Source organism: Carcharodon carcharias, chromosome 8 (assembly GCF_017639515.1).
Source record: "Carcharodon carcharias isolate sCarCar2 chromosome 8, sCarCar2.pri, whole genome shotgun sequence".
NCBI lineage: Eukaryota > Metazoa > Chordata > Chondrichthyes > Lamniformes > Lamnidae > Carcharodon > Carcharodon carcharias.
Genome location: NC_054474.1, coordinates 68,564,059 through 68,580,229, shown reverse-complemented (window position 1 = coordinate 68,580,229; position 16,171 = coordinate 68,564,059). Strand labels below are relative to the sequence as shown.

General features: G+C 38.8%; 1 protein-coding gene across 2 annotated transcripts in view; it reads left to right on the top strand.

The window, feature by feature from the left end:
* The window catches only part of LOC121280862 (matrin-3-like), a 67,487-nt gene extending 57,538 nt beyond the window's left edge, over positions 1 to 9,949 (top strand). The window contains exons 14-15 of one of the 2 annotated variants that reach the window (XM_041193161.1): positions 4,929 to 5,050; positions 6,610 to 9,949. In XM_041193161.1, the coding sequence (XP_041049095.1) occupies positions 4,929 to 5,050; positions 6,610 to 6,675 (188 nt within the window). In that variant the 3' untranslated portion in view covers positions 6,676 to 9,949. The remainder of the gene's footprint in view (positions 1 to 4,928; positions 5,051 to 6,609) is intronic. The other variant, XM_041193162.1, reaches the window with a different exon arrangement.
* The last annotated feature ends 6,222 nt before the right edge of the window (positions 9,950 to 16,171 follow it).

Sequence of the window (16,171 nt, the reverse complement as noted above, 5' to 3'; positions counted from 1 at the left end):
CAGCAAGAGCAGGAGGGAGGGAGTCTGTGTTTGGAGAAGCTGGAGCAGTGAGCTTGGGAGAGACAGGGAGGATTAAAACCAAAAGAAACTTTTCCTTGGGTAGAAGAGAAAGTGAGGAAGAGAGAGAAACGATTCTTTTCAGAACAGAACTTTTTTTTTATTCATTCATTCACGGGATCTGGGAGTCGCTGGCTAGGCCACCCTTTTTTGCCCATCCCTAATTGCTTTTGAGAAGGTAGTGGTGAGCAGCCGTTTAGAACTGCTGCAGTCCCTGTTGTGTAGGTGCACCCACACTGCTGTTGGGGAGGGAGATCCAAAATTTTGACCCAGTGACTGAAGGAACGGCGATATATTTCCAAGTTAGGATGCTGAGTGACTTGAAGAGGAACTTCCCGGTGGTGGTGCTCCTATGTGTCTGCCCCCCTTGTCCTTCCAGATGGTAACGCTTGTGGGTTTGGAAGATGCTGTCTAAGGAACCTTGGTGAGTTCCTGTAGTGCATCTTGTAGATGGCACACACTGCTGCCACTGTGCATTGGTGGTGGAGGGAGTGGGTGTTTGTGGATAGGGTGCCAATCAAGCGGGCTGTTTTGTCTTAGATAGTGTTGAATTTCCTGTGTTGTTGGAGCTGCACTCATCCACGCATCCATTACACTCCTGACTTATGCCCTGTAGATGGTGGACAAGCTTTGGGGAGTCAGGAAGTGAGTTACTTGCTGCAGAATTCCTAGCCTCTGGCCTGCTCTTGCAGCCACAGTATTTTTATGGCTAGTCCAGTTCAGTTTCTGGTCAATGGTAACCCCTGGATGTTGATAATGGTGGATTCAGCAATGGTAATGCCATTGAATGTCAAGGGTGATGGTTAGATTCTCTCTTGCTGGAGATGGTCATTGCCTGACACTTGTGTGGCACGAATGTTACTTGCCACTTGTCAGCCCAAGCCTGGATACTGTCCAGGTCTTGCTGCATTTGGACATGGACTGCTTTGGTATCTGAGGTGTCACGAATGGTGCTGAACGTTGTGCAATCATCAGCGTACATACCTACTTCTGACCCTATGATGGAAAGAAGATCATTGATGAAGCAGCTGAAGATGGTTGGGCCTAGGAAAACTCCCTGCAGTGATGCCCTGGGATTGAGATGACTGACCTCTAACGACCACAGCCATCTTCCTTTGTGCTAGTTTTGATCCCAACCAGTGGAGAGTTTTCCCCCTGATTCCCATTGCTCCCTTGATGTCAAGGGCAGTCAATCTCACCTCTCTTGGGCGCCAGCGAACAGTTGACACTTTATTTTTCTCCCTTTGGAATTATTTTTTAAAATGCTTTTAGAGTTGTGTGTTTTTTATTAAGGGAGGAAGGATGCACTCAGGTGAGTTTATAAAAATTATTTATAATAAATAGTCCCCATCCACCCTGCCCTCTTCAAGTTACAGCAACCATCCCTATTTTTATTTTTTTTAAGAAGTGAATTGGGATCTCAGCACTGCCATCAGCGGATCCAGAGGAGAGAGGGAAGCCAAGATGGCGGTGGATGCAGTGCTTGTAAAATGGCTCTAGCTCTGTCTGTGAGACGGATGAAGGGGAGGAGAGAGAGAGATACTGAGGAAGGAAAGGTGGGGGGGGGAATTGGGTATAAAGAGACCTCTCAGATGCGAGAGGGTCTGGGCAACAGACAACATTGCTGACTTTCACACTTAGAGCTTATTTTATTTATGTATGTGATTTCCCAACTGTTTTTTTTAAATATTTATTTTTCCTTCTAAAACCCTCCTGGATCTGGCTTTCACGTTTACAAACTACTGCTGGAACAACGATAACTAAACAAAAAGAAAAATGTTAAATCCTTTCCAATACTTGCTTCCTTTTTTACATGTGTCCACAGGTGACTGTCCCTCCTTTTGCTTTCTCTTCTTGCCTCCTCCTTCCTCCCTCCCCCTTCGCCACTCCTCTTCCCCCTCTCCTGGTATCACTGATATTTCAGTCTGTTTCATGTTGTGTTCCTTTATAATGAGGTAACTGAAAAGTGTGCACCCCAGCCATATCAGGCAGCTGTTAGATTTAGAATCCAAAAATGAGCCCAACTGCAATTCCACCCATTTGAAGTAGCCTTGAAGCATTTGCATTTCACTACAGATGGTTAAATGTGCTATAATTTTCTGGCCCCTCATGCTGCAGTGCCTTTGCCACCTTGCATTCTAATGATTCCTTGTCGCACAAAATTTTCAGATCTTTTTGTCTTCAGCCACTAATTTTCAAACTTTTTTGGCTTCATCCAGTCTCATCTCTGCTGGATGCACTGATTGTGATTTTCCAAAATTCCCTAGGTTCTCAAATGGTCCCTGCAGATTGGAAGTTAGCAAGTTTAATTTCACTGTTACATTTCAAGAAAAGAGGGAGAGAAAAAAACTAAAGCTCGTTAGCCTTGGCATCAGTCATCAGGAAAATGCTGGAATCTATTATTAATAAAGCTTTAACAATACACTTAGAAAAATCAATATATGATCAACGTGATTTTGCAAAAGGAAATAGAGTTTGACAAATTTATTTGGGTTTTTTGAGGATACCTAGTAGGATCAATAGAGGGGAGCCAATAGAAGTGGTATACTTGGATTTCCAAAAGGCATTCAATAAAGTGCCATACAAAAAGTTAATATGCAAGAAAAGGGCTCTTGGGTTGAGGGTAATATATTAGAATGGATGCAAGATTGGTAAAGCTTTGAGGAACACACAAGCTGCAAAAAGATATGGACAGATTAAGTGAGCAGGTGATAGATTATATTGTGGGAAGTGTAAGGTTAGTAATAAGAATCAAAAAGCAGAATATTTTTAAAAGATAGAAAACTTCGAAGTGACTTGGGTGCGCTCATATAAGGAACACAAAGCACGCAGATACAGCAAGCAATTAGGAGGAAAATGGCATGCTGTTTTTATTGCAATGGGATTGGAATGCAAGGACAAGGAAATCTTGCTAAAATTGTACAGTGAGACCACACCTATAGTACTGTGCACCATTCTGGCCTTCATATTTAAGGAGAATACATTTGCATTGGGGTGACGGTTCACTAGATAGGGTTCTGGGATGCAGGAGTTGTCCTGTGAGGAAAGACTGATTAAATTGGGCCCATACTCTTTGGAGTTCAGAAGAATGAAAGGCGATCTCAGTGGAACAAACAAGGTTCTGAAGGGAAAAGCAAAATACTGCGGATGCTGGAAATCCAAAACAAAAATAAAAATACCTGGAAAAACTCAACAGATCAGGCAGCATCTGCGGAGAGGAACACAGTTAACGTTTCGAGTCCATATTACTCTTCTGTTGAGTTTTTCCAGGTATTTTTATTTTTGTTAAGGTTCTGAAGGGGGTTGACACTGAGGTTGCTTACCCTATCTGGGGAATTTAGAACACTGGGGCAGAGTTTCAGGATAGGAGTTGTTCAGCTAGGATTGAGATGAAGAAAAGGTTCTCCATTTAGCGTCGTGAATTGGAATTTGGAATTCTCTACTCCATGTTGTGGATGCAACATCACTGAATATATTCAAGGCTTGGATATATAGGTCTTTGATTTTTCAGGGAATCAAGGGATTGGGGAGCAGATGGGAAAGTAGAGTTGAGGTAGAAGATCTGTCATGATCATATTGAATGGCAGAGTAGGCTTAAGGGGCCATATAGTTTTACTCCTATTCCTACTTCTTATGGTTTATCTTGTCTGAAGTCACTTACTAAATGTCTTGTAAAAATACCATTGCGTCTTTTCATGGTTTCCATTGACATTTTATATTGTTGACCATTGAATCTCTTTGCAAAGAATGTCATCTTTCTTTGACAACATCCAGCAGGTTCCTAGAGGTTGTAGCTGAGTTTTGTGTTGATATGCCTACCAACCTGTGATTTTCCAGCAATAAGAGTGATTGGGCAGAAAATTGTGACCCGGCAAGTTTTGAGCAGAAACCCTGGCTCATGCACAACTGCAGTATTGTGCAGTGCAGATGGGGTAATTGCAGTGTAACTTTAGAAAGTGACCTTTAGGGTAAAGCCCTTTTCTCCAGAGTACAAATTGAACTTGGAGACAGCAATGTTATTCACAAGATACTTTCTTAATAAGACTAATTTGCTGCCAGATTCATTGTTTGGGATTCTTGTACCAATTGAACGTGTCTTGAATGGCACGACCACCAAGCAGGAACCAGACTACAAGATAGAAATCCTAGATTTAAGAGGACAAAACATTTTGGTCCATTGTCGTAGTTGATTTATGTATTTGAGTTAGCTGTAGCCCTACTTATCTGGGTTTCAGGACTGTTTATCAGTAATAGATCTTCATTGAACAGGTTTAGTAACAGATGAATTAAGAAGTAGTAGCCTAATATTAAGATTATTTGGATTCAGAAAGGTCAACTTGCCCCATCCAAGAACTGAAACAGGGTTTGTTTCAATGACGTTTCAGATTTTTAAGCAATTTCTTCATAGTTCAAATTCTACTAACCATTGAATAACTAGCAGAGTGCTTGGTAGAAGCCCCATACTAATGGTAGTCCATCATCTTTCATAGTGTCAGGCATCAAAGTAGGAACTGTTTTTAATATTTTGTGAACTGATGCACCGTGTCATCTTTATACCAATAACAACTTGCATTTTTCATAGAAAATGATTGGTCCTTGATTAAGCATATTGGCTCATATTGGTGTCCTGTTTTTATTACTAAGTACTTCCTATACGTTTGAGATTTCTGTAAGCTGGTATATATCCTGTATAATGTCTGAGCTGCATTACCTTTGAATCTCCCCCTTCTACTATATATTCTATACCAGTGTGTTTAGCATCTGCTGTGCAGTGTATCCAGGAATAATCACTGCATTGTCTGCTTTGGTACTATTTAAGTACTTGCACTAGAAGGATCGGAAAGACTATGATACACTATGCTCTCTTTCAGGGTTAGATTATGTGGTTCCAAAAACTGGCTACTATTGCAAACTCTGCTGTCTCTTCTACACAAGTGAGGAGACAGCAAAGCAGACTCACTGCGGCACCATTGATCATTACCAGAGACTTAAGGTAAGTCTGGATGTTTAGGAAAGCAGGTTTTCTTTCTTTCCATATGTTTTTGAAGAAGTCTCTTGTTTTGAAGAAGTTGTAACTTTCAGAATAAGGAACACACTGAAAGCTTGAATATTTTCCAGTTTCTGCTCTTAGTCATGCAATCTCAGCTAGGCAGTGAGAATAGGCAGTTTCAGAATGTGGAGCACTGCCATCTCTGGCGGTCCAGATGTTCTTCAGAGTTAATTCCCTTAGATGAGGCCTATGAGGTAGCCCAGGTGTGAAGTTCTATATTGTCAGAAGGGGGAGAGTCAAATAGTGCATGTTTTTCATGTCAAAAATAAAATATCTCAGACCATCTCTGGGATCCCATTAGGTGGAGAATGACAGTTTGAAGAATGAGAAAACAATTACATAATTGTTTTTGGCAGCAATACACTTTTTTGGTGAGATAGGCTTTCAGAAGCTATATTTCCGCTTGGATTATTGCAGTTAAACTCAGCAAGAGTTAAACTGAGCAGCTTAATTGAGTAATTTTTATCCTATATGGATATGGAAAATGTGTATATGTATGATACCTCATCATGCCATTGAAACATCTCAAATGTTATATATATGTCTGATTTTGTTGCAGTAGAGCATGGGCCATTAGTTATACTTGAATGTTTAAGTTTTAAAGAATTTGCTTGAAGTGTGAGCTGATAACAGGGCAACAGAGCATCTGGGATCTTGATCAATAGGCAAAATATATCTTCCCTTTAATCGGTGAAATTAAAGGATTGAGAAATATACAGAGGAAAGGCTGAGAAAATGAATTAGAATAGGTGAATTCACTGTCAAGACACATAAAGTACATAAAGTGAGGGCAACATTAGATTGAGAGACAAAGAAAAAGATAAAGATATTTAAGATATAAGATTACACATTTTTAATCTAGAACAATTTTCAACCTCAAGTAATGAAAGTCTGTGCTTTTAATTGTTTATTTTTGTGTAAGTGAGGTTGATTGGCAGCTATTAGTAATTATCACGTCATTAAAAGGGTTGTTTTACTGTTAACTGTGTTTGAGTTTACTGGGCAGTTAACATGAAAATGCATAAACTCCATAAAAATTATGGGTGGTTAAGTGTGAGATGTTGTTTTCGCAAAGCTTAAAGTATATGGGTACAAATCAGCCAGAAACTTGTGGCAGTTCACAATTTATGGAATATCTCATCCTCACTACAATTTGCTGACCAATTTGTGCATGAAGAATGGCATGCTTTGTTTACATGCCTTTTCACAAAATCTGGTTCATTGAATTGCATTAGAAGTATAGTGATTGTTATGTAGGCAAATATGATGCAATCCTCAATGCATTTTGCTGCTGACCAGAATTTCTATGTGGCTGTATAAATTTTCATATTTATTTTTACTGTGAAATTCATCATGACTATTTGTAATAAAAACAGAATGTGACTTTTCGTGCACCATAAATCACTGACCCTGCTTGTCATCGTCATTCAACCAGGTTGAGTGTTTTCTGTGGCAATGACTATATTACTGTTTAACACACTTTCTTTGTTGTACGTTTAAAGAAAGCACTGGCCAAGCAAGCTATGGACTACTGGAGAGAAAAGCAGCAGCAAATCATTCAGGAGTAACTGAACAAGATCCTAACAACCAGTGAGAAGCATAATTCCAGTATTACCCAAAACATTGAATGCAAACAGATAATCCAGATGTGGTCTTTTGCAGTTTATAAACTGGAAACATTTACATGAGTATCGTGCTCTAATGTTGAAAAACTTAGGGCTATAAGAAAGTTTGAGTTTTGAAACATTGATGATATGTCACAACTTTCATGTTCATGTTTCTTTTTAGTTTTGAAGCTTCACTAAGCGTAACTCCAATTGCAGCAAACCACATATCCCTCAACCATGAAATCCAGGTCTCAATGCTTCAATCTGATTATCCTTTAGTGATGATCTTGAACACAGTATCGTCTCTTACTATGAGCTGCTTCTCACCACTACTTACATTTTTTTAAATATAAAACAGTGATGACGCCTTCAGTGCTAACAATATGAAGCTTCAAAACTCTTTGTAAAAGGTTGATTTGTTAACTCCTGTATAAAAAGAAAAACTCAATGCATCTAACATGTATCTGGTTAAACATCTGGAATTGGTTTGTGGAGAGATAAAGTGCTAGTTATGTTTTGTTGAGCTAATATAAATGTTAACAATGTAACTGGTAGTGACAGAAAAAGTAAAATACCTTTTAGACAGAAATCCATTTTGAGAAATGAATGAAAGGTTAAATGAAAATGAATCCCATCCATCATTGTCCCTTTGCTAGTTTAAATTGGAATATTGAGTTGTGTAAGTTATGTTTTCAATTGTAAAAGCATAAGTAGGGAGTTTGTAATCTGGATTGTGATATATTGGACCAACACTGACATCGATCCATCTCAACCTAAACTAAGCAAATGTTTTTGAGGGTTTTCCCTTAACACACCTATAAACATTGGAAAAATACAACACATTCTATTTTCTTGTCTTAAAATACTTGTTTCTTCATTCAATTCAGTGAATTTCCATCTACATGTAGGAATTATTGTCACCCTGAAGCATAAATTAGCTCTAAGAAATGTCATTGTCTGGGCAATCTACATGTACAAAGTGCAGCATACTTGAGGTTGTTTGGCCTCCACCCATCTCCATGGATTAGCAGTAATTCATGTTTTTCTGTGGATGTTCATTTTTTTTTTTTTTTGGAGAATAAAGTTATGTACAGTAAGTACTCTACCATTTTTACTTTTGTAAGCATGCTATATTACCATATCCAACACTTGATGTGATGTTAGGTAAACATGCAGTTAGTTATAATTTATAGCAAACTCTTAATCTGCAATGAAGAGTCTTTTACAAATATCATTCTTGGTCATATGAATTTTGTTTAAACCAGATCTTATTTAGCTCAGTTTACTGACTACTGTATGTGCAGTTTTCGTTAGGACCAATGAATCAGTTAATGTAACAGCCTTTTTTTGCGGCACATAACCATAATTGTAGAAGGTTTGGTCAGTGATTGAATAGTGGAACAGTTTTATTTTAAGATCTCTAATGTATGAATTTTAAACTGTACATGATGCTGCAGTTTCCGTTAACTTGTCAAGTCCTAAAGTGATATGTGGCAACCTCACCGAATCTAGGTGAATCAACATTCTAAATCTGGAATGCAATAAAAAATGTGTATTTTGGAAGTCCCCATTATTGAATTTTGTAGACTGAAGTAGATTCTTTCAGGACACTATCTAGACTCTGGTATGTGCACTCCATTTGGCTTCTTTAAATCTTTGTACCTTAATTCAATCATACAGATTGCAGCAAGATATCTGACATGCATGGTGAAATCAGAGTCTCCATACAACATGACTGCTTTAGAGACTTTAGATATTAGGATTATACCTGCATGAAAACCCACAGAGACAGAAGTGGAATGGATAAGTGAGGGTTTTTTTGCCAACTTTATTTCACTAGATTGTATGCTGCATTCGATGTATGAACTTGCCAAATGGATAATAAGTAAGAGGCATGAACTACTTTGGTCATTTCAGATATCACATTATCCAAAGTCTTGTACAATTGCAGCTCAGTTTTAGATATTCATGTTACTAATGCATCAGTGGTGTCATGCATGGACTCAGAAAGGTCACTGTGTAAATTCTTGCATATTGTGTTGTAAAGATATTCTAAATATTTTGCCATTAATAAAAAATTTGAAAATTCCAAGGGAACCAAAATAACTCAAAATAACAGTTTGACACCATTGGAGTAATTAAGCCTCAGACATCTGATTTTTTTTGTTGGTTGCACATTTTCTAAATACCGTCTTGTGGTTTATTTAGAAAGTAGAAAATTTAAACAGATATTTTAAAAACATTTTAACTGTCTATGCGGAACATACAGTGGCGTACTGAAAGTCTAATACCTCACAGAATTATTACAAAAGCTATGATTATTGTGTTTTGCTGTTGATAAGGTGTCAAAGATCAGATTTGAGAACATTAAGAGGTTTCTGTCTCACTGTCCTAAATTTATATAAAGTGACTTGTTTTCAGTTTGCCTCAGAGTCAAAACCAGATCCTTGTCTTCATTTGCAGTTGAACTCAAATACTTACTTTTGCATTTCTAAAAGCAAGCCTGCTTGTCTGTTAGATCTACCAGTGTATTTAGTAAACTTCTGAGAGATGGTGTTGGTATTTAAAGTATTCAGACATACTAAATCATTGCCGATTAGAACTGTGATGTACTCTTGCTTCTCGTTTAAATCTGTGGTCTTTAGTAAAGACATTGTTTTGTATTCAAACTGTTTAAACATTTTTCCTTGATTTTAATCTAATGAACCAAATGCTGTACAAAGAAGCCTTGGTAGATCACTTGCCTTCCAAACAGATGGCCAGAATTGACTTACTAGATTACCCTCCCATCAGTAGTATATGCCTGGCCTAGTTAGGGGAGTGTTCTCAGTTCTTGGGCAGCATGTGAAAGCAAGTTGCCCCCTCTTGGGAGTGATATATGACTTCCAAGTGATGTGTGACATTTCTGAGAACAGCTAAACACAGGATACTGCAACAAGCAGTAAATTGGAGATTAAATTAGTGATTTGAAAAATGGGGTAGTTAATGAAGTGGGCCGGCTTCCTTTTATTTCATGTTTGATTGCAGTGTTGTTTAAAACTGTTTGCTTTTAAACTATTTCTTCAACCTTGATGTGTCCAGGATCAGTTGGAAAACAAGCTTTAAATGATAAAATGTGAAATTGTTGGTTTATTTTGTTTGTTTAAAATTGTGCTGTTGAGAAGGTTGGCTGGAATGGAGAGCCTGTTATGCCTGAACACTACACAATAAAATTTTTATATTGTTATTGGTGAAAGATGGTGTTAGGAGAATCGACTCCTTAAATCTTTTTTTTTTGTCTAGCAGATTTAAGAGTGATAAAGCTTGTAGTGCTGAGAAAGACAGAAACAAAAATTGGGAGGAGAGTTTGTTTGTGTAGAAACAGAAAATCTCAAAACCAAACAAAAACAGACCCATGGTGCATCCCGCATGTCTCAGTTTAGTTCCATTTTCTCTCCAGTGAATAATAGTGTGTGAATTCAGGTCCCACTGCAGAATTTGAGCAAGTAATCAAGGCTATCATTTCAATCCAGCACTGAGGGAGTGTTGCACAGAGGAGACATTACACTGTGATTTGTCCACCTATTTAGGTGGATTATGCAAAAGAGCATAGTGTTTTCCTGGAGCCTTAGCTATATTCTCTACTTAAGCAGCATTATAAAAACAGATTATCTGGTTATTGTACCATTATTAAATGTTAGACACAGTCCCAGTCTGCGCACTTGCGTCGATGAAAAACTTGGCTGATAAATATTAGTACTGCAAATTAGACATTATCTGTGTACATTTCTAATTACAGAAAGTGAAGTATAGGATGGGAGCATCAGAAGATATAAACCCATTCATTCATATAAAGATCTAGTTATCAACTAATTACTTAAACTATTTAAAAGGTGCAGGCTAGAGTTTTTGCTTTGGGTGCAATTGGCAATCTGGGTATAAATTATGCTGGTTTTTCAAAGTGAGGTTAAGGTTTAAATTTCCATCCCACTCATTTGCTATCACAAAGTAAAATCTTCCATGAACCAGTGCAATTGGACATCTTAATGGAATGCAATTTTATTTTACAACTGAAAATGAGATTATCATAAAATTCATTTTAATAAGTATCTAGTCCACTATGTGTGAATAATTTGACTTCAAGTTATTGATGATGAAGAGTCTCCTTGAACAGACACAATTAGTGAAACTTTTATCATGCTCTTTTTTCCATCTGGGGCCTTTCAGTGTAATTTTTTTAAGGACAGTCTTATAGAAACATAGAAAATAGGAGCAGGAGTAGGCCATTCGGCCCTTCGAGCCTGCTCCGCCATTCATTCTGATCATCCAACTCAATAGCCTACTCCCGCTTTCTCCCCATATCCTTTGATCCCTTTCACCTCAAGAGCTACAGAGCTATAAAGATCACAGAAACTAGATTTACGTTCATTGTAACTTGTTTAAAATTTCTGCAGTGTTTTTTATGCTGGTATCTGATGTGCCAACTAGTGGAAACTCTAGGCTTATCTATAAGTAGGATGCAGCCTGCTGGGACTAATTGAGAGTACATTAATGGTGCTTAGGAGATGGAAGATGTTTTAATCATCAAGCCTTTGTCTGGATGGAGGCATTGAGGGAATATTGAGACCTCATTTGTACAATTAAGTCAAATCCCCTTCTGAGAGCTGGTTGATATTCCAGCCATGCCCAGAAAAAGCTCTTGGTGTAGACATTGTCATGAGCACACCAGGCCAGAAGAATTGATAGAAATGATGAAATCTACTTAAGAATAGGAGCAGGAGTAGGCCACATGGCCCTCGAACTTGCTCTGCCATTCAGTAAGATATTGGCTGGCTTCTCCATCAACTCTATTTTCACACTATCTCCAAATCCCTTGATTCCTTTTCTGCCCAAAATTATTTCAATCTCAGCCTTGAATATTATAATCAACTGAGCATCCATAGCCCTCTGGGAATGAGAATTTCAAAGATTCACAGCCCTTTGAGTGAAGAAATTTCTCCTCATCTCAATCCTAAATGGTCAATCTATGATCCTGAGACCATGTCCCCTAGTTTTAGTCTCTCCAGCCAGGAGAAACTGTCAGCATCTACCCTGTCAAGCCCTCTAAGCATTTAATACGTTTCAATGAGACCACCTCTCATTCATCTAAATTCTGGTAAAATATAGGCCCATTTTACTCAATCTCTCTACACAGGTCGGCCCCCACATCCCAGAAGCCAAGGTAGTGAATTTGTTCCACTCCCTCTAAGGCAAATGTATCCTTTGTTAGGTAAGGAGACCAAATTGATCTCATTAAAACCCTGTATAATCCTACCTTACTGTTATACTCCAATCCCCTTGTAATAAAGGCTAACATACCATTTACCTCCTTAATTGCTTACTCTGTACCTACTTGTTAACTTTGTGGTTCATGTACAAGGACACTTAAATCCCTCTGGATACCAACATTTATTGGTGTCAACTTGTTTACAAAAATTCTGCGCTCCCTTCCTTTCTATAAAGATGGATAACTTCATGCTTCCCCACATTATACTCCACCTGTCAAAGTAAGTTAATATCAATGTATTTATGTATGAAAAGAAAAGAGATTTTAAAAAACAGCCCTGAGAGACTTACCACCTGAGCTGGACACCCCACAATACTGTTACGATCCCAGCTGATAGTACTGGACAAACCTGATCCCAGCGTGGAACCCGGCTTGATAGATCCTAACTTTTATTTTTTGTTCAGAAACGTGGAGTGTGGCTACTGAAAGGTCACGGGACTCAGCTGATGAACTTTTAACAAAAGAATAAAATATTTATTAAATGAGAAAAGATGAACAATATTCCACCACAACTACTTTTACAGGTATATACAGATTTGTAAGGATAACACAAGTTACATAAGCTACCTTATAATCTGGAATAAAAACAGAAAATGCTGGAAAAACTCAGCAGGTCTGGCAGCATCTACGGAGAGAGAAACAGAGTTAACATTTCGAGTCTGTGACTTCTTCAGAGGCAAAGAGAAGTAGAAATGTGATAGATTTTATACTGTTTAAGAGGGGGTGGAGCAGGTGGAACAAGATAAAAGGTCAGATAGGTGACAGCTAAGGAGAGATTGACAAAGATGAAAGCTGGAAATCTAGAACAAAAGCAAAATTCCTGGAAAAACTCAGCAGTTCTGACAGCATCTGTGGAGAAGAATAGTTTCAAGTCCGAATGACTCTTCATCAGAACTAAGGAAAAATAGAAAAGAGGTGAAATATAAGCTGGTTGAAGGAGGGGTGGGATGGGTAGAGCTGGATAGAGGGACTGTGATAGGTGGAGATTGCCAAAAGATGTCATAGACAAAAGGACAAAGAGGTGTTAACGGTGGTGATATCAGCTAAGAAATGTGCTAATGGGGACATTAAGGGTAGAAAGGACGAGCAAGGGACAGTTAGCCCTAGTGGGGCTGGCGGGGGGAATCAAAATAGGCTAAAAGATAGAGATAAAACAATGGATGGAAATACATTTAAAAATAAAGGAAATAGGTGGAAAAAAAATATATAAATTATTGGAAAAAGGGGGATTGGAAAGTGGGGGGGGAAGGAGGAGAGAGCTCATGACCTAAAGTTGTTGAACTCAATATTCAGTCTGGAAGGCTGTAAAGCACCTAGTCGGAAGATGAGGTGCTGTACCTGCAGTTTGCGTTGAGCTTCACTGGAACATTGCAGCAGGCCAAGGACAGGCATGAGAGCAGGGTGGTGTGTTGAAACGGCAAGCGACAGGGAGGTCTGGGTCAAGCTTGCGGACAGACCAAAGGTGTTCCACAAAGCGGTCACCCAGCCTGCGTTTGGTCTCTCCAATGTAGAGGAAACCGCATTGGGGACAGCGAATGCAGTCGACAAAGCTGTCATGGACACGACAATGAAGTGTTAATGGTATTGGTAAATAGTAAAGAAGGTGCTGATAGTGGCATAAAGGTAAAAGATATCAGAAGGTGTTAATAGCAGAACAAGGGTCAGCACTCTGGAAAACAAAGCATAAAAACAAGTGACAGATGGCCCTTTGGGGGGACGGGGTTTGGGGAAAATGGATTTTTAAAAATGAACAAATAACATGACATCTTTGTCAATCTCCCCTTAGCTATCATCTATCCCTGACCTATTTTGTTCCACCTGCTCCATCGCCTCTTAGTATAAAATCCATCACATTTCTACTTAAGCTCTGAAGAGTCATATAGACTCAACATTAACTCTGTTTCACTCTTCACAGATGCTGCCAGACCTGCTGAGCTTTTCCAGCATTTTCTGTTTTTATTTGAGATTTCCCGCATCCGCAGTATTTTGCTTCTATCTTATACTCTAATGTTCAAGGTACACAGCCCATGTAAACCAATAGGTGACCTGTAGTCAGCCGCCACACTCTGAAACCAAGTGACAGATGCCACACCAAACAGATGCTTTGGATCTCTCCTCGACTCCCCCTAGACACTTGTCACACAGGGAGCCGACCAGTAAACTTCATCTTTTACACAAGAGTTTCCAAACTCTCCAAGAACTCACTTTGGAATCTTCTCCCAAACCGACCCTTTCTCTCAGACACCTTCCATGAGGGTCCACCTCCAGAGTTTTGAACTCTGCTTTTGATGTTTCTCTCCCCTGGATCGCCACGTGCATCGAAACTTTCTTCCATGCGCACACACTCACCAGCTCAGCTGTCTCCTTGGACCTCCTGGCCTCTTGCTTTAAATGTGCTTCCTGCAGCTTTTCTTTCTTTAAGCTTGGAGCCTTCCTCCCTGCTCCCCACTCTTAACTTCACTTAACAAGACCTTTTCCAGGTTCCTGTCTGTCCCTTGACTAGAAGGTCTTGGGACATTCTCCTGTTCCTGTCTCTCACCTTAGCTTTGGGACCTTTCAGTTCTTTTGGGAAATTTGCTCTCATTCTGCAGTTCCCTCTCCCAGTGTCCAATCTCTCTGGAGTCTTGGCTTCAACTGAACTTTGGTTTGGGACTGGCTATCTGTCCCTTTTAGGCTGCTTTTGCTGGCAACTGCCTCTAACTGAACTCAAATTGCTGTTTTTGTGTGTGTGTGTTGGGGTGGGGGTGGGGGGGGTGTGGGTGGGGTGGGTCCTGCCTTTATGGACCCCGGTTGCTAGGCAACAGCACTGTTTTTTCCACTTGTGTTTGGCTTTAACTTCTCTTAGAGTCATTAAACTCATTAGAAATGGAGGCACCTTTCAAAGGGAAACCAAAACTCAACTTGACCTTTTCTTAACAGAAATACAAATCAAACTTAAACTTTAAAGCTGAAACTCATTCCCAACACCCACAAATACAAATATAACTTACTTAAACTGTCTCTATTTCCTAGCATTACATCAGGTGAGTAAAGTGAAATTTTACCTTTGCTTATTTAGTTGGTAATGTGTTCTAGGCAGTTGAAAATCCTTGGCCCTTTTATTTTCTAACAGTCATATTTAGCTTTCATAATTTTATATTTATGGCCTGTCAATAAATCTCTTAAACCCACTATTCTGCTTCTGTTCATTTTCAGGCAGTTCTCTTTTTTTTACTCCTTCAGTTATCAAATGTCAATCTTGACTCAGTAGCAGCATTATTGCATCTCAATGAAAAGAACATGGGTTCAAGCCCAACTCCAGATTTTAATCATCTAAGCTAACATTGCAGTGTAGCACTGAGAATGCTGCACTTGTTGGTGGTGCCATCTTTAGATGAGATATTGAACCCTGGGCTTGAGTACATTTTACAGATGGGTGTAAAATATCCCATGGCATAATTTGAAGACAAGTAGGGGAAAGCTTCTGGTGTCCTAACCAATATTTACTTTCAATCAATATCATTAAAATACATTTAGAGCTTACCAACAGCAATTACTATGAGCAAGTTGGCTGCTGCACATCCCTACATTACAACTTTAACTACATTTTTAAAGTACTTAAATGATAGTGAAGCACTTTGGGACATCTTGAAAATGTGAAGCATTCTTTCATCTGACAATCAATTCAGCCTTGTAAATGCCCTTCAGAAGGGATTCATTCAATCCCTTAATTATTGCATCTCAAGAATATGAAATCTCATAAGTTACCAACGTACATCAAATACATCCTTTTATACATGCTCATTCTTTTCAAAATTTCCTTTCTATGTTCACATACAAGCCATCGAGTCTCATAAATGCATCATCCTATATCTCTCAAACACACATGCTTGCCCTCCATCCATCTTTGCAAATTACCTTTTGGTTGCCTGTTACTAAGTCCATATCTGTTTTTCAGATTCATTCGCTTCCATCAACAGTTTTCTATATAAAACACTTCTATAATCTCCCATTAGTCATTTATCAAATAATGAATCTTGTAATTTGAATCTTTCAAATTTATTCATACCTCACGCACCAAAACAGTCATTCTTCATCATTGAGCTTTGCTAATTTCCATTAGCATAAACATCAGACTGCACTCTTCATTACAATACCCAGTTCCTCTCTGCA